At 42.0% G+C, this 19,451-nt stretch overlaps 1 protein-coding gene across 1 annotated transcript in view; it reads left to right on the top strand.

The window, feature by feature from the left end:
• LOC138753087 (uncharacterized) overlaps positions 1–19,451 on the top strand; it is a 967,433-nt gene that overhangs the window by 548,163 nt on the left and 399,819 nt on the right. Inside the window, exon 5 of the mRNA XM_069915678.1 lies at positions 18,547–18,652. Coding sequence (XP_069771779.1) covers positions 18,547–18,652 — 106 coding nt within the window. The remainder of the gene's footprint in view (positions 1–18,546; positions 18,653–19,451) is intronic.

Here is a 19,451-nt window from a genome sequence, read left to right as displayed (position 1 = left end):
TGGTTCGTTTCGAGCGAGGAAACTGAAACCCCAGGGAAAATTCACGCAAACACGGGGAGAACGTTCAAACTCCTTACAGGCAGTGCAGGATTTGAACCCCGGTCCTGATCGCTGGTGCTGTAACGGTGTTGTGCTAACCACAACTCCAACAGTGCTGCCCTTGATCTCTGGGAAAAGCTGAAATGTGAGAAGAAGAGAAGATTCTGGTCAGGGAATCTCTTTGAATGTGACAGAAATTGGAGAGAACAATGTGCCAAATTGCAGAGGCTGGTGGGGAGGAAGATGATGACAAGGGAACTCTATCCTTGCTCTGCGCATGGGAGAGGGGGACAAGTGCAGAGGCATGGGAAAAGCATGAGTGTGTTTATAACTGATCCCCATGGAATCCAATTTATGCATTATCCCCATAATCTGCTTTGTCTCCTTTATCAGCTGTGGCCTGATTCTCTTTCCAGAGATGCAGCCTGATCGGCTGAGTTTTTCCAGTGTTTTCTGTTTTAGTAATGCATCCCTTTGTCTTTTATGGCTTTGATTCAAGTTTATTATCATCTGACTATTCATATACAACCAGGCGAAACAGCATGTCTCCGGACAAAGCCCACACAAACACACACAATACATCCCACAGCTTGCAGGAAGAAGCTATTTCCCATAATTTGGATGCTCCTGTACCTCCTTACAGATGGTAGCGGGTCAAACATACTGTGTGGTAGATAGAAAAAGGTGTAACGTTGCCAATGACGATTGTTAATAGAAGAAAGGAAGATACCTGTGATATTCTGCGCCATTTTGACTCTTCCAGTAACCCAGACGCAAGGGAAAAAAGACGGTCAAAGACCCCATTATTTTCTCTCCTGCTTCTCTGTGTAGCTTAGTGGACATTTTATCCGATCATGGCAATTTCACTATTATAAATGCTGAACCCCTCGCTATTTCCTCCCTCTCTGCTTTTATTGTAATTCTTTACACTCTTGGAAATCACCATAATTTCCATTTGATCTGGTAGGCTTCACCTTCAAAAGAAAGTCCATAATAACTCCATAATTTTTGGGCTATATGCTTGATTGATAATGACTTAAGCTCCTTTCTCTTTTACACAATTTCGAACCCACTTCATGTTTCAGTTGTCGAAATCTCTTAATTTACTGCCCTATTATTTTTGCACTTCTCAGAAATTTGCTCTTCGATCTCCCGCTGACTGTTTGAGAGCCTATGGTGCACTCCCTGCCGTGTGATCCTTTCATGTTTCTAGTTCAATGCAAAGGCCGTATTTTTGATCTCTCTTGCATTTCTCTCTATATCTCAATTACAGCTTCGCAGAGGCACATCATCCCTCCTCAACGTATATTGTGACCTCCACCCATCTTTTTATCCCTCTTCCTAACTGGTGTGGAAACCCTGTCACTAAGAGTACGAAGCTAGGATTCCTACCCATCTTAAAACCAAACTGGGATCTGCAGCCTCCGTTTAGAATCAGAATCAGAATTTATCATCATGAACAATTCATAAATTCAATATTTTGCAGCAGCAAACATTTATATAAACCACTTTTATAACAATAAATAAAAAAACAAAATAGTGCCAAAATACAAAGTACTCAAAATAGTGTATGGTTTATTGATCATACAAGAATCTAATGGCAGCGGGGGAAAAGCTGTCCTTGTGTCACTGAGTGTTTGTCTTTAGGCTCCTGTACCTTTTCCCTGAGTGAAGCTGTGAAGAGGCTGGGGTCTTTGTGGATAGAAGCTGCTTTTTTAAGACACTGCCTCATGTACACGTCCTTGATGGAGTGAAGTCTGGTGCTTGTGATGTTGCAGGCTGAGTTAACAATCATCTTGAGTTTATTCTTGTCCTGAAATTTGGTACCTCCATACCAGATAGTGATGCAACCAGCCAAAATGCTTTCCACAGTACACCTGTAGAAGTTTACGAGAGTCCTCAGTGACATACCGAATCGCCTCGGACACCTCACAAAGTATAGCCGCTGGCGAGCCTTCTTTGTGATTGCATCGACATGGAGGCTCCAGGACCGATCCTCGGAGATGTTGACATGCATGAATTTGAAGTTCTTGACCCTCTCCACTACTGAGCCCTCGATGAGGACTGGGTCGTGTTCCCCAGACTTCCTCCTGAAGTCCACAATTATCTCCTCGGTTTTATTGGGTTTACAACCTCATCCCTTTCACAATGTGCCTTTACATCTTAGTCTTCATTATCAACAAACTGGTTAAACGATCAGACATTCTCAAACAATGTAATTCAGGAATAACACCTCATATTCTCTCTGAGCACATTCCTGGGCACTTCTTTGGTTTCTGTTTGGCCCCCTTCCCCATCTCTCTCTTTCCATTCCCACTGTCTCCTTTCCTCAAGTTCTGCATTTGCAGAGATACCACCCTCCCAATCATTCCCCTGCCTTCCTCTCCACGTGCACCTAAATGGTCTCTTGCCTGCTAGCCTGCCCCTTCTCTCTTCCTTTCCCCCCCCCACCCACCTTTTATTCAGGTGCATCCCTACTTTTTGCTCATACCTTGACAAGGCCCTAAATGCTGGTTATGCATTTTTGCCTCCGATGGACACTGGGGGACCTGCTGAGCTCCTCCAGCACTTTTGTGTTTTAATTACAATCACAGCATCTGCAGTCGTTCTTGTTTCACTCGCTAGAATCCCCAAAATACTTCAAAGAGAGGACCCTATGCCGCAGAGAGCAAATTGTGTATTGAACTGTGACACCTTTGGGCTGTACTCCAACCACTGCTTTCACTTAAGTCAAAGTCTAGAGAGTCTCCAGATGCTGTTTTAAACACGACATTATGAGTGGGAAGAAGTAATGCATGAACACACTAGAAACATAGAAACATAGAAGATAGGAGCAGGAGTAGGTCATTCGGCCCTTCGAGCCTGCTCCGCCATTCAATGAGATCATGGCTGATCTTAAAGTTCAGTACCCCATCCCCGCCTTCTCTCCGTAACCCCTAATTCCCTCTTAAATTTATTCAATAAACCTGACTCTACTGCTCTCTGTGGCAATGAATTCCACAGATTCACCACCCTCTGGGTAAAGAAATTCCTCCTCATCTCGGTTGTAAATGGTTTGCCTATTATCCTCAAACCATGGCCCCGGGTTCTGGATTTTCCCATCGTTGGAAACATCCCTTCCGCATCCATTCTGTCCAGTCCTGCCAGAATTTTATATGTCTCTATGAGATCCCCTCTCAATCTTCTAAACTCCAGCGAGAACAATCCCAATTTGCACAATCTTTCCTCATAAGTCATTCCTGCTATTCCAGGTATCAGCCTGGTGAATCGCCTCTGCACTCCCTCCATTGCAAGAACATCCTTCCTTCCTCAGATAAGGCAACCAAAACTGCACACAATACTCCAGGTGTGGTCTCATCAAAGCTCTGTACAGGTGCAGTAAGGTATCCTTATTCCTATACTCAAACTCTTGATATTAAGGCCAACATACCATTTGCCTTTTTAACCGCCTGCTGTACCTGCATGCTCACCTTCAGTGACTGGTGTACAAGAACCCCTAGGTCTCTCTGCACTTCCCCATCTCCCAATCTAATGCCATTCAAATAGTAATCTGTCCTCCGGTTTGTATTACCAAAGTGGATAACCTCACATTTATCCACATTGCAGTGCATTTGCCATGTATCTGCCCAGTCCCTCAATTTATCCAAATCACACTGGAGCTTCCTGACCCCCTCTTCAGTGCACACAACCCCTCCTAGCTTAGTGTCATCTGCAAATTTGGAGATATTACATCCAATCCCCTCATCTAGATCATTAATGTAAATTGTGAACAGCTGGGGTCCCAGTACCGATCCCTGTGGCACCCCACTGGTCACCACCTGCCACTCAGAAAACAAGCCGTTTATCCCAACTCTCTGTCTTCTATCTGCCAGCCAGTTCTCAATCCACATCAATACCTTGCCCCCAATCCCATGAGCCTTGAGTTTTGCCAGTCGTTTATGTGGGATCTTATCGAAGGCCTTTTGGAAATCCAGGTACACCACATCCACTGGCTTTCCCCCATCTATTTTAGCTGTCACCATCTCAAAGAATTCCAAAAGATTTGTCAAGCACAATTTACCTTTTGTAAATCCACGTTGACTCTATCCAATCCCTTCTCTGCTAGTCATATGCTCCGCTATTACATCCTTAATAATGGATTCCATCATTTTGCCCACTACTGATGTAAGGCTCACCGGCCTATAATTCCCCGCTTTTTCTCTACCCCCCTTTTTGAATAGTGGGGTAACATTAGCTACCCTCAAATCCATGGGTACTGATCCTGAGTCTATCGAGTTCTGGAAAATAATTCTTAAAGCATCTGCTATCTGAATGTCCACTTCTTTAAGTACCCTAGGATGCAGATTATCAGGACCTTGGGATTTATCAGCCTTCAATTTCCCCAAGACCATGTCCTTAGAAATACTGATTTCTTTCAGCTCCTTCCCTTGCATTAGTCTCTATGTTTCCCAACATCCTTGGGAGGTTATTTGTATCCTCTCTTGTGAAAACAGAACTAAAGTAAGAATTTAATTGGTCTGCCATTTCCTTATTCACCATTATATATTCCCCTGATTCTGACTTGTAAGGGACCTACTCTGGATTTCACCAATCTTTTCCTCTTGACATATTTATAAAAGCTTTTGCAGTTGATTTTTACGTTGGCCACAAGTTTACTTTCATAATTTATTTTTGCCCTCTTGATTAATCCCCTTGTCCTCCTTTGCTGCATCTTGAACTGTTCCCAGTCTTTGGATTTGGTACTTTTTTTGGCTAATTGATATGCTCTCTCTTTGGACCTAATGCTGTCTCTAATTTCCCTTGTTATCCATGGTTGAGTCACCTTTTTTGGTTTATTTTTATGCAATTCTTCCATTAGATCTTTGAATGCTTTCCATTGTCTATCCACCATCAACCCCCCCCCCCCATAAACACCACCCAATCAATCTTACTCAACTCCCATCTCATACCATCATAATTCCCTTTATTTAAATTCAGGACCTTAGTCTCGGTTTTAATTTCTTCACTCTCCATGTCGAGTGAGATTTTGATCATATTGTGGACGCTCCTACCCAAAGGGCCTCATACAACAAGATTGCTGATTAGCCCCTTTTCATTGCATAATACCCAGTCTAAAATGGCCTGCTCCCGAGTTGGTTCCTCGACATATTGGTCTAGATAATCGTCCCGTAAACATCCAAGGAATTCCTCCTCCTCAGTATTTTTACTAATTTGGCTAGTCCAATCTATATGTAAATTAAAGTCTCCCATGATGACAGCTGTTCCCTTATTGCACGCTTCTCTAATTTATCTTTTTAGAGATGAGGATCTCTACATTACTATTTGGAGGCCTATATACCACCCCCACTAACGTTTTCCGTCCCTTGCTATTCCTCAATTCTACCCATATAGATTCCACATCTTCTGAGTTAATATCCTTCCTGTCAATCGTGTCGGTCCCTTCTCTCACCATCAATGCTAACTCACCCCCTTTTCTTTCTTGCCGATCCCTCCTAAATATTGTATACCCTGGGATGTTAAGTTCCCAGGCTTGCCCACCTTGCAGCCATGTTTCTGTAATCCCAATCAAATCGTATTTGTTTGTCTCAATTTCCACAGCCAATTCATCTACCTTGTTCCGAATGCTTCTTGCATTAAGATATAAAGCCTTCAGATTTGCTTTTTTCACCCTCCTTGCTCTTTCTGATTTTTTACTTTCGCTGCCTAACCTAACTTTTCCTATTTTATCTTTCCTGTCCTTTGCCCTATCATACAGGATCCCATCCCCCTGCCAAATTAGTTTAAACCACATCTGATGGCTGTACCAAACCTAGCTGCCAATATATTAAATTGTGGCTAAGAAATTTATTTGCTGCAAAATCACATCTCGAAAAGCATTGTGGTAATGCCAGTCCGTAGAAATGATGCAGAATCACATTCTTTCATTTCTATCTTCCTGCAGCAGTGCAGACATGTCTTTGGTGAAACATTACCTTCTTTGGTCAAAGTTCAAAGTTTGGATTTACTGTCAGAGGTCATGTACAACCCTGAAATTATTTTTCCTGCGTGCCAGGCAAAATTCTTCCTTATCAGTTGTGCAAAATGAACTCAAGACGAAAGAGAGAAATGTAAACAAAGAAAGAAATGTAAACAACCAGACTGTGCAATGCAGAAAAAAGTTATTATTCAGTAATAAATAAAGTGCAAAGTAATAATCCTTAAATGAGTCCCTGATTGAGTTTGTTGTTGAGGGGTCTGCTGGCTGGAGGGGTAGCAGCTGTTCCTGAACCTGGTGGTGCGAGTCTTGTCAGCTCATCCCAAAGTACTGTAGGATCAAAGGGCATGAGCAAAGTGCTACTCTGAAATATCACAATCGCAATTGCAATGTGAGAAATCAAGCATCAGTCAATCCATAAACTCATTGTAAAACTTTTCCAGCAGTTTACCAAAAGGAATCTTTGATTTTGTAGAAGTTAAAATGGATGGCAGTTGCACACTGAAATCAGAGAGTCATGTTAGGTCGATTATTTTTCTTCAATTCCCACTTATTTAGCTGCTCCTATTTCTGCATTCACCTTTGATATGAAAGGGCATGCTTCAGCGTAAAGCAGATATTCCACTTAGGTCCCTCACTCTTGCTCTTCTGTTTGCCACAGCTGTTAGAGTTGACCGAGTTAGACCGCTTCCTTCTCACTGTTCCAGGTATACTGTGATAAATAAACTGTTCTGATTTATAAGTGGATGCATCCTCCATTGTCTCCCTTTTTATTCCTGATCCGACACCATCCCATTGACTGGGTCAGGATCAGGAGCTCACTGTTTGTCGCTGGTTAATAATCCCCTGTCCATATTTTCAGTGTTCACCCTCCATCACTATTTTCTGACTTTGCACTGCAATTTTATGCCCAAATTACAAAAAAAGAGATTGCGGCATAGAGTGCCAAAGTAATAATTCAAGCCAAAACATTATTATTATAAAAAGCAGGTGCTCAAGCCTGGATTCCAGCTGTGAACTCCCACTTGGCTATCTTGCTGTGTTCCCAATATTAGTTTTAATTTGTGACCTGCCTGATTGCGCAGTGTATGTCTCTATATGACATAATCTTGAAGATTAACATTCACATTGACAGAGTTTTAGTTTTTTCTGTACAAAATACATCATGGGTTTAGCTTTTCGTGTTCTCCAAAAAGTCTCATTTTTTTTTCATCTCATGTTGCTGACAGTTTATATCAGGTATTTGCCATGTTTTTATTCCCGTTCTTAGGTATTTCAAAGTTCACCAGAAGTTTAACTAACATCAGTCAGTTCCTTCATGCAGTGGGTAGTTTAAAGTGGCACTGATCAATGGCATCAGTAGAACAAATTCATCTCTGTGACATCGTAGCATAGGCATGTGATGCATGAAAGGTTTGTACTATGTTACAATTAGAGATGGACGTATAAATATCCACATTGTATATATAGATTATCCTTGGTTTGAATTTGATGTGATATCTACAACTATTTGTAGACATGTTTTCACTAAAGTTATCAGGATAATTTACATCCCTTGACAAGCAGGGCCATGATAACACTCTTGATTAACGGGGTGCTTTCTATTGCATCTAATTTGGTGATGAACTTGTCCTGTGAATATTTTTTGGGAAGCTTAAAATGTACATTCATCACAGATTAAAATTTGTCATTTACAAAAGCACCTCATAAAGATTATTGGTCATTTAACACAGTGCTTCAATATTACTGAAAAGCTGGTTAGTGGAAATGAATCAAATATGACATAAAAGTGCAGATGTAGTAAATCCAAAGTAAAATCAGAAGATGCTGGAAAGAGCATGTCCAGCAGCGGGAGAGAAAATGAGTAGATGTTTGACTTGGTGACCTTGCATCAGAACTGGGAAACCTAGAAGTACTAAGTGGTAAAACAAGATTTGAGGTGCAAAGATAGGGTGGGGGATAGAACAAAAGTGAAGATGGTGGGCTGGAACCTTTAAATCAGAAACAGTAACAATAATAAATAACACGCAGTAGGTCTCAGTGTAACAACATGAAGATTACGAGGAAATGCAAGATGTAAAATAGAGTTAAACAAGAAAATCTGCTGATGCTGGGGTCAAGTCACAAACACAAATGTGCTGGCGGAACTCAGCACCTTGAGGGAGTGAAGGCAGTTAACGTTTCCAACGAAGGGCTCAGGCCTGAAACATGCATCACCCCTACTTCCTGTGGATGCTGTGTGATCTGCTGAGTGAAATAATAAGGCTGGAATTGTTGGTTTTTGGTAAAGAGTGGTTTGGATTATGAGAAAGGAAGGGAAGAGGTCAAAGGATATGGGTGGGGGTAGAGACCGAGGTCAGAGGGAATAGTCCTCCAGATTACGAAGTGTGAAGGGCAAGAGGAAGTTCACCTGTTTGTTGCACCTTATTACTGGAGTCAGATGTTAAGGAGAGGGGTCAATGTTACCACCATTGGGGTGGAAGATGAGGTCGAAGGGAACACAGTCCTTATTCTGGGTTGGAAGATAGACAAACAAGCAGGAAATGGAAGAGGAAATGTCGAAGACTCTCTTGAGTAAGGCAAGCTTTGGATTTACTGGTTGTCGTGTAGATAAAAGCTCACACTTGACTGGAGGGAGAACTCACGCTTTTATTTGCTTACAAAACAGGTAGGGTACATGAACAGGCTTCAGAGGAGTTCACGGTTTAGGCAGAAAACCAGGGTTGTATACAGACCCCCAGGGGAGGGGCCAGGAGGCGGGACCAGTTGTCAGTACAGGACACTTCTAGTGAATCTCAGTTCACTAGATTCACCCCTTCCTTCAGCATTAAGGGTCTATGGATGAAGAGAACAAAAATCAGAAGACGGTAATAGACACAGAAGAGAAATATTTACAATACTATTTACAGATTCAGACAGTGCAGGGGTCTGGAGATCCTGGTGGAGCACCTTAGAACCGGGGGCCTTGAGCTCCTTGGGTCTGCTGGTCCCCCTGTGATGGAGGAGCAGTGGGCTGGAGCTCCGTTTTGACGATAGAGGGGGGTTCACTTTCCTCCTGAACTGTATCCCCTGAGGCCCTGAGCAGGGGTGGGGAGAAAAAGCTCGGTAGCTCGTGGGTGTCCTGAGGCAATGGATCCTTTGTTCCGGTGGGTGCCACGTCCCTGATGGAGACGGTGACCTCCCTGCCATCCAGGTATTCCACATAGGCGTACGTGGGGTTGGTATGGAGCAATTTCACCCTTTCCTCCGGGGGGGGGATCTTGCTTCTCACGTGATTCTTGAGAAGGACCAGACCAGGACTAGTGAGCCAGGCTGGGAGTGTAGACCTTGATGCCGACCTTCTGTCGAATGTAAACATGAGCTCGTGAGGAGTAGCATTGGTCGTAGTGCAGAGTAGCGACCAAATTGAGTGGAGCACGACGGGGAAGACATCCTGCCAGCGCGAGTCTGGAAGGCCTTTTTGGTTCAGGGCAAGTTTGACACCCTTCCAGATCGTGGTATTCTCTTTTTCAACCTATCCGTTCCCCTGGGGGGTTGTAACTTGTAGCCCTGCTGGACACGATGCCCCTCACCAGCAGGTATTGACGTAGCTCTTCGCTCATGAAGACTGAGCCCCAGTCGCTATGAATATAGCTGGGATACCCAAACAGGGTGAAAATAGAGTGCAGGGCCTTCATAACGGACGAGGCGGATGTGTCTCGGCATAGAGTGGTGAACGGGAAGCGGGAGTACTCATCGATGACCAAGAGAAAGTAGATGTTCCCATTTGTGGAGGGGAGAGGTCTCTTAAAATTGACACTGAGTTATTCAAAGGGCCTGGATGATTTAATCAGGTGTGATTTTGAGGGGCGAAAATAGTGTGGCTTGCTCTCAGCGCAGACCTGGCATGACCTGTTAATTTCCCTGACGTCTTCTATTGAGTAGGGAAAATTACGGGACTTGACAAAATGAGCCAAGCAGGTGACCCCTGGATGGCAGAGCTCATTGTGTATGGCCGGCACTTGGCTGGTGTGTGCAGAGGCACAGCATCCCCTGGACAAGGTATCTGGAGAGTCAATAAAGGCTCCTGGCCAGTAGACGATGTCAAATTGCAGGTGGAGAATTCAATCCTCCATCTCGATATTTTGTCATTCTTGATTTTTCCCCTCTTGGCATTGCTGAACATGAATACGACAGAGCGCTGGTCCTTATGGAGCGTAAATCTTCTACCAGCCAAGTAGCACCTCCAGTGCCTTACGGCTTCCACAATGGCCTGAGCCTCCTTTTCCATTTTTGTGTTCCGGAGCTCGTGGTCTTGAAGCATCTGTGAGAAAAAGGCAACTGGCCTGCCTGTCTGATTGAAAGTAGCTATGTCCAAAGTGTCACTTTCTACTTGGAAAGGTACATTCTCTATGTGCATGGCGGCTTTCACAATGTAACTTCGGAGGTAATTAAAAGCTGCCTGGGCTTTGGCCAAAAGGGGGAAAGTGGTGGCCTTTAAGAGGGGATGAACCTTGTCGGCGTAATATGAGAAAACCCCCAGGCATCTACTCAAAGCCTTTGTGGTTCTGGGGAGGGGAAGCTCTTACAGGGGATGCATCCTATCAGGGTTTGGGCCAATGACGCCATTCTCCACCACACAGCCAAGGATAGGCAGCCGTGTAGTCCTGAATGCACATTTGTCAGAATTGTAGGTGAGATTCTGGGTTCTCGCTGCATGAAATAGAATTATATTTTTAGTGGCAATTGCCTGTTTTTTCCATGCCACTACAGTGGAGAATTCAGTCTAACACCAGCACATCTCACCATGGTTTTCTTTAAATTTATCTACACAGGAAGCAAATTTTATTATCTAAATAATTTGCCAGTCCGTAACACCTTGCTTATTTACAGTGCAGTTGAAGCTGATTCTTGCCATGAAACCCGTGCCACCCAAATCCACACAATTAACTCACCAACTCTTATCGTTTTTGTAGGATGGGAGGAAACCAGAGCATCTAGGAAAACACACGCAGGTGAAAGGGAGAACATGCAAACTTCTCATAGACAGTGCAGGATTTGAACTCAGGTTACAGCTGTGTAACAGCATCGCACAAATGTCACTCAGGTGGCTAATGTTTTACACAATAGAACTTTTGTTTGCAGATTTTGTTTTCCATTCCCAAATTTAACAATGCATCATTGCTGGAGTTCAGAAGTCTGATGATTTTATGCAATTCTACATAACCTCCTGCTCAAAACCCAGATTATATGATGTTTTCCCACTTTACAAGATTATGTAGAGAATAACTTGTTGAACTTGTGCTCAAGGTACTTCCAAAAAATAAATAAGTTCAATATCCGGTATTCATGCAGTCTAATTGATTAATAGAAATAGAAATGATTAAAAAAATGGAAATGACAATTCACAAATTATGGTGTGACATCCACATTTAAATGCAAGTTTAAAATTTAACTCGTCAGTATTTAAGCTTGCAACTAAAATTTGTTTTGGGACTACCACTGCTGAACCAGCTCAAAGATTCCAACAGGATTATTTGCTTAACATTGAACAATAGATTTGAATTTGGTCAACAAGTTCTCCAACTCCTTAGATTGACAGCCTGGTCAAACACATTATTCCTCATATCTCCTTTTCAATTTGTTGAGTTCAAAAGCTGTTCTTTTGAGCCAGAAATGAAAAAAAGATTGTATGGTTGAAATGTGCAATTTGTGAAATTATGAATTAGCTTCCAAGGTATTAACCTATGTGTCATCGTGTGAACAAGTGCAGTTTATAACATTAATTTTGCCATCACTTTCTTGTAGTGATCATCTATTTTGCCAATACCTGTAGTTTAAATTTAGAATCAGTGACACAGTGCTGAAGACTTTGTCGTAGTCGTGCAGGAAAAAAAAAGTTTTACATTTAAATTTTTTTAAATTCAAATTTAGGCAAACTGCACAGTAACAGGCCATTTTGGCCCACAAGCCCATGCGGCTCATACACCCAATTTACCTACAACCCCTGCCACCTTTTTGAAAGACGGGAGGAAATGGAGCCCACTAGGCAAAACCCATGCAGACATGGGGAGAATGTTCAAACTCCTTACAGACAGCGTGGTTCCAACTGTTTGTGCTGTAACAGCTAATTGTGCTGTCCATCACGTGTCCAGATTTAGGTGTCCAGATGATGGAATTTTTTAATTTATTGCAGACAAAAGTTTAAAACAGCAAGGGATTTGGTTGGTCAGCTGTTTTCATCACGAAGAACTCAGCTTTGCTTTCTCCCCAAGGCCCCAGGTCTTCCCCCGGTTCAGCTATTTATTTGTTTTTTTTCCATAAAAGGGCAATGGGCAGAATTTGAGAAAGGCATACATTTGAGAATCGGCGCCAGGAATCTGCTGCCGATTTGCATTATAATCTCAGAAACTCAGGGAGATGGGAAGATGGCACCACGTTAGGAAGGAAAGTATAACCAGAGGAATCAATTCAGGGATTTCAGAGTGAGTTGTGAGTGGAGGGAAGTGTGGCATCAGGCTGAGCCATAGTAGTTGAAACTTGATGCAGAAAAGTACAACAAAAAAGAAAGGAAAATGAATGACATAAAAACTTCAGAATTGTGTTCATAGGAGGCTGAAAGAGACCTTTGTCCTGTTTGACTTAATATCCAAGCAAGCATCAAGATTTAAGATTGAATATTTCTTCATTGTTATGTAATAGTTCAGAACATGTAATATTGCACAAAGTTGACTTTTGCCTGCCATAAGGCAGCAAAGAGTCATCGTTTATCTCCCCAGAACCTCTTACAGTATAGAGAAAGAGAAGCAAAAGGGAGTTCCTTCAGAGGCACTATGAGTCTGTGGATTTACCTCCAGTGCTCCCTCCGTCTCTGCAGCTGCACAGACTCCAGTTTGATCCATCTGAGCTCGAGATCCAAACCTCTGACATGATCAAGAAAGTTTCCTCACCCGAGGCCCTCGAGAGTCCTTCTTTCCCTCAGCACGTCTCGAATCCCGGCTCTAATACCTGGTTCCCATGAGCAGTCTCCAACCCATGTGGGTTTCTGAGCCACTGGCCCACTGCTGTAGGGATATCTCCTCTGCTTTGGCTTCTCAACACAGTGTATTCTCCCCATTTCCACCAGTCTGCTGCTCCCCATACTCTGCAATCCCTTCAGGGCCCTGCCTAGCACAGATGCCGCAGGCTTGGGCACAAACCTGTACGGTTGCAAGATTTTGCTGACTAGCACTATTGATTCCTTTAACAGGAAGTTTAACACCTGTACGGAGTCACTGACATTAGGACCGGGCGGTTGAACCCTAAGGAGCAGGACTCTGTCTCCACCCCCCCCCCCACTCTGTTCTCCCAGGTCAGCATCATGAGCACCACTGCCCTTACATCAATAAAATTCCTTGAATAATGATAATGAGTTTATTGTCATTAAACATTGTATGATGTACATGAGGTCATCATGATTAGCAGAGCAGTTAGTGCATCACAATTCAGAGCCAGTGACCAGGGTCGAATCTGGCGCTGTCTGTAAAGAACTTGTACATTCTCCCCGTGGTTGCGTGTGTTTCCTTTGGATGCTCCAATTTCCTCCCATGTTGGTTACAAGGCTGGAGTTGGTCCAGAAAGGCCTATTACACTGCATTTTTTTTAAATGCACGAACATTTGCTGCAGCTAACCCAGGTACTTCAGAAAAGGAAACCACAACTATTATGGTGAACACGAAATTAGCTGAAATATTGAAAAAATACTGAAAACAAGTGGAAGAAAAAATAAGTGGTGTAACAACGGTGCAAACAGGAATATTGAACAATATTGCTGGAAGACTCCTCTGAGTTCACCTATGGTTAACCTCTACCTTTATTGATTTCTACAAGGACAATGTTTCAAAGAGCTGGAATTTGAATCCCTTTGTCCAGTTCAGTAAAACACTTGGTATCCAGAACCTATGGGGGAAATCGATAGATGCCGGATAAGTGAATTCTCTGTTTGTTTGAGATGGCATGTGATGTGATTGGTGAGCTAATGACAAGGCTTGCCAATTTTAAACCTGTATTTTTTACCTATTTATTTTCCGCAATGTCTTTGCTGATTGCTTGAGGGTGCTGTTTGATTGAATTCCAGATAGCAGGAATTTTACTGGATCTGAGTAAAGAATAATTTTTAATTAATTTAATTTAGACATATGGCACAGTAACAGGCCCTTTTGGCCCACAAGCCCATGCTTCCCAATTACACCCCATTAACCTTCAACCCCAGTATGTTTGGAACGGTGAGAGAAAACTGGAACCCCTGGAGAAAACCCACACAGATACGTGGAGAACATACAAACTCCTTACAGGCAGCTTGGGATCTGAACCCCGGTCCCAATTGCTGGCACTTTATAGGAGTTACACTAACCTCTCCACCAACCATGCCACCCAAGGATGTTTCAACTGGAAAAAACAATATCTGTGACATAACAAATTTCAAATTACAGTAAAACCACTGGTATTGGGCAATTATGGAGATTGTTAGATGCCGGATAAGTGAATTTTCTGGTTGCTTGAGATTTCATGCTGTGTGAATGGAGAACTGACCACTAGGAGGAGCCAATTTTAAACTTTCATATTTTTTACTCATTTATTTTCTGCAATTTTTTTTTTGTTAGTTGCTTGAATTCCGAACAATGAGGATTTTACTATACAATTATGGAGATCAACTACGCTTGAAAACAATGTACAAAGTTGCTCTTGGGATACAGGATTGAGAATGTTGATCCTAAATTGTAGATGTTCCTACGTCTTTGCAAGAAGAAGATGTAGGATTTCCTTTACAGGTGTCTGCTGATCTCTTGGAATTGTATAAAGTTGAAGTAACAAGACAATTTACACTCAGCAATGCCACAGGCTTTGAAGTGGTCCAGAGAAACACTGTTTCATCTGGTTGCATAATAAACTTAAACTTGAATGTCATCAGAGAGTAATCCCACCTTTGTGTCGATGACAGGGCCCAGTCCTTTCGGACCACAGATCAGGAATCACATGACGAATCTGCTTTCATATTCCAGACTTTCTTAAGACAATGTGTCTGTTTTTATTTGAGATCTGCGTTCTTGCAATTGAACTTCACTGTCCTCTGAAGAATAAATAAATGAAGATTATTGCCATGCAGATAACTACAAATGCAAAAATAGTCTTTGTTGCTGCAGCCTCCCAGGTACATGAAACACACACCTAACAATATATTAGAAGAGAAAAAAAGATAATATTAGAAGAGGAAAAATAAATATTCAGAGTTGGTCAATGCAAAAAAATGTGTTGAGTCAGTCATGCACACAGACCTTGGGTGACCTTTAGGCAGCGCTGTGGTTGTGATAAGTACAAGAAAGTTCAAGAGCCTGATTGCTGTTGGGGGGAAAAAATCGCCTTTGAACCTGAAGGTGCCAGACTCAGGGGTTCTGCACCCTCTACCTGAAGGTAACGTCGTGAAAGAAGCAGGGCCAGAGTGAAGGGGATCTTTTATGATGTTGGCAGCACTTCAAATTGATGGCGATTTTCATTCCACTGTTGCTGATGTTCAACTGACTCTATCAATAATCTTCCTGCCCCTTCCTCCTGATCCTTACCCAAATGCACCCAATCCTCTCTCTCAAACTTCTTTCCACACCAGTTTTATTTTCCTTCACTTCCCCTTTGACCACCTTGCTGGTTTCTCAACATCTCCCACCTTTCCTCAAACTCCTATCTCACACTTGACTGTTTCCTTTCTTATCCTCCAGTGCCTCCTCAACTTCCAATTCCTTCCATCAGGAGATATCCAGCCTAACACTCTGATCTTCCCCCCGTTTCAAATTTACCCTCCAACCTGCCTTCTGGGACATTCTCTCCCAAAGCATCGATGGCACTCACTGCCATATAAAGCTGAAATGTGGGCAGAAAGACATGTTTTTTTATGCTTAGTTTTCTTCCTACATAGATCAAATCCCTTAATGAATCAATAGCGGTGCTATCACGCTGAACTTTCTTGATGCTAATTGATCTTTGCAGAGAATAGGATTTCATTGCAACCCTATACTCTGTAAACTGTGCTCTTTACACAGCTGTACGACTGTTGGAGATAGCCTGTCAGTATGTTCATGGAAGAACCCATCACACTGTACCAGGTGAAATACAATGCCTTCCATAATCTTTGGGACAAAGATATATCTGTCCTACTTACATTTGTAATCAAACAATTCACAGGTAATTATAGTGCACATTCTAGATTTTATTCAAAGGTATTTGTGTATATTGTGGTTTGGCCATGTAGAAAATACATAGTCCCCTCATTTCAGGGCACATATATTTGGGACATAGCAATGGTATGTATATTAAAGTAGTCATGGTTAGTATTTTGTTGTATATCCCTTGCCTGTAATGACTGCTTGAAGTCTGGGATTCATAGACATCACCAGGTGCTGAACATCTTCTCGGTTAATACTCTGCCAGGCCTCAACTGCATCCATCCTCAGCTCCTGCTTGTTTCGGGGGTTGTCCTCTAAGTTTTCTCTTCCAGCATATGGAAGCCATGCTCCATTGGATTTTGACTGAGTAACAGACTTGGCCATTCAAGATTTTCTAGTTTTCAGCTTTGAAGAACTCAGAAGTTGCTTTAGCAGTACGTTTGGCATCATTGTTTGCTGCTGGATGAAGCGTCGTTCAATGAATTTGGAGGTATTTGCTCAAACTTGAGCAGATGAGATGCTTCCATACACCTCAGAGTTCATTTTGTTACCATCAGCAGTTACATCATCAATGTAAATGTGGCCCAGTACCTGCGACATCCATACATACCCAGGCCATAATACCCCCACCATGTTTCTCAGATGAGGTGGGATACTTTGGATCTTGGGCACTTCCTTTACGCTGTCACACTTTGCTTTCACCATAATCTGATACAGGTTCATCTTGGTCTTATCTGTTCACAAAACATATTTTCTAGAATTCTGCAGGGTCTTTTAAATACTTGGCAAACTATAATCAGTCTATCCTGTTTCTGTGGCTAACCAGTGGTTGCAGTGTACTTCTGTATTTAAGTTCATGAAGTCTTCTGTGGACAGTAGTCATTGACACATCTACACCTGCTTCCTAAAGAGTGTTTCTGATCTGTCAGACAGGCGTTTGGGGATTTTTCTTCATTATGATGAGAATTCTTCTGTCATCAGTAGTGGAGGTCTTCCTTGGCCAATCAGACCTTTAGCAATTACTGAGCTCACTCTTTCTTCTTAATGATGATCCAAACTGTTGATATTGGTAATCCCCAGGTTTGCGTGATGTCTCTTACTCTTTTATTCTTGTTTTTCAGCCTCATAATGGCTTATTTGACTTTCATTGGCACAAAGTGGTTCAGTAGCAATGTGGCACTGAGCCCATAATCCAGAAGTTGATGGATCAAAACCATTCTCCACCATTTCTGTTGGCGTCATCATGTTGGGTGGCACAATTAGCAGACCGGATAGTGCAATGCTGTTACAATTCCAGCAATAGGGACCGCGATTCAAATTCTGAGCTGTTTGTAAGGAGTTTGTTCATTCTCGTCGTGTTGGCGTGGGTTTTCTCTGGGGGCTCCGGTTTCCTCCCACTCTTCAAAACGTACCAGGGGTTGTAGGTTAATTGGGTGTAATTGGATAGCATGGGCTCGTGGGCCAAAACGGCCTGTTACAGTGCTGTATGTCTAAATTTATGCCAAGTTCTCGTATACCTGCACTGATGAAGCAATTTAAACATGCCAGAATAATCACAAATACCTGTGAAGCCAAATGTCCCAAATATTACAGTGGCCCTGAAATGAGGGGACTACGTATAAAAAGTGTGGTAATTTCTTTGACCAAACCAAAATGTATACAAATAACCTTGAATAATATCTGGAATGAGCACTTTAATCACATATGAATTGTTTTATTACAAATTGAAAACTGGAACACAGGGGCAAATAAAGAACACATTTGTCTTTGTCCCAGACATTCTGGAGAGCACTGTACAAACTTAAACTTAAAACTCATCATTTTATCCCCATCATTTTCCACCTGGATCTCACCATCCGTAACGCTGGCAGCTCACAGGGGCAAAATGTCACTGATCACTTAGACATAAACATGCAAGCTGTATCCTAAAATGCCTCTCCTCATTCATTTTAGGCATTGAGGATATTAGAATGTTAGATCATTGTATCTTCCACATAATAATGCTTTAACAAAAGAAAGCACACATGGACAAATTTCTACCCCAAAGTTCATGAAGTTCACCAGAAGGGTCTGCAGAGTTTGTTACCAAAATCATATACTTTATGTTTTGATTTAATTCCCAGCCAGTGGGGTTTTTATAATCTGGAGAATCTGATCCATTATCATATGGAAACTCCTGATTTAATAATTAGTTTAATAATCAAATCGCCTTTCTCTGTCCTCTCTTAGAACTCAACAAGGGATTATACCTTTCACCTGATGTACTGGGAGTTATGGTTCTGTGAAAATTAGTATTATTCATCAAGTTCTTAATCACAGAAAACAAACAGCATCTGTTTATTATCTCCCTTTGTACAGAAGGCAAAAACATCTGTCCCTATCGTGGTTCATGCTGGTCCCAAGTGGCTGATGGATGTGACTTGGCGAGGAACAGATGACAACAACTGTGTTGTGTACAGCAAAGGTAAAACACATCCTGTTCTCTTTTTATGTGAAGTTATACCTGTGAATTGATATAATGTGTGTATTTGTGGAACACTGTTGCTTTATTGTCAGAAATTTCTCTTTTCTATGCGAAGTTGCTTTTATGTCAGATATTATGACTACAAGTACAATGTACCAGAATTACTGCTTGTAATGGCCAGACATTTGGGAGTGTCATTATATCAAACATTCAATATCACAACTTTAATTGAAAAGGCATAAGATTATTCTTCGTCCATCCCTCAGCCTTAATGCACGTGTTCAGAAACGATTCTATTGAAGTACAATGCTTGCTAGTGTTAAAATGGAATCAATTTCAGTCAAATGTAATCTATGCAGCGATTTTCTTCCCAGAAGGGTGGATAGTGGGGGGGTGGTGGGGGGGGGAGCAGCATTCGTATTCTGTGGTTGGTGTGTAATAATTGTGGAAAGGTTTTCTGAATTGAGACAAATTACTGATGAAATTGCATCAGTGAGGCATATGTATAAGTAACAATCTAGGTGATGAACAGTTAATGCCATGCCAGGTCACTGAAGATCCTGTTACTGCCAAACTGATGAGCAAGGAGCAAGTCAAGAATAGAAATCAAAGTTTCTGTTCCTGGTGAATAAATTCATGATGAGCCTGATATAAGAGGTTATGATGATGGTGCGAATTTTTTTTTTTTTTGTCGGTGATAATGATATTGTTTGAATATACATTTTGAGCATCATAAAATTACAATTGTATAAAGTGAACCACAATATTTTCTCATGCAGGTAAAAGATTTATTTAATCT

This window comes from Narcine bancroftii, chromosome 2, assembly GCF_036971445.1.
Source record: "Narcine bancroftii isolate sNarBan1 chromosome 2, sNarBan1.hap1, whole genome shotgun sequence".
Lineage (NCBI taxonomy): Eukaryota > Metazoa > Chordata > Chondrichthyes > Torpediniformes > Narcinidae > Narcine > Narcine bancroftii.
The sequence above is the reverse complement of the archived record's forward strand: the minus strand, read 5'-3'. Positions and strand labels throughout refer to the sequence as shown.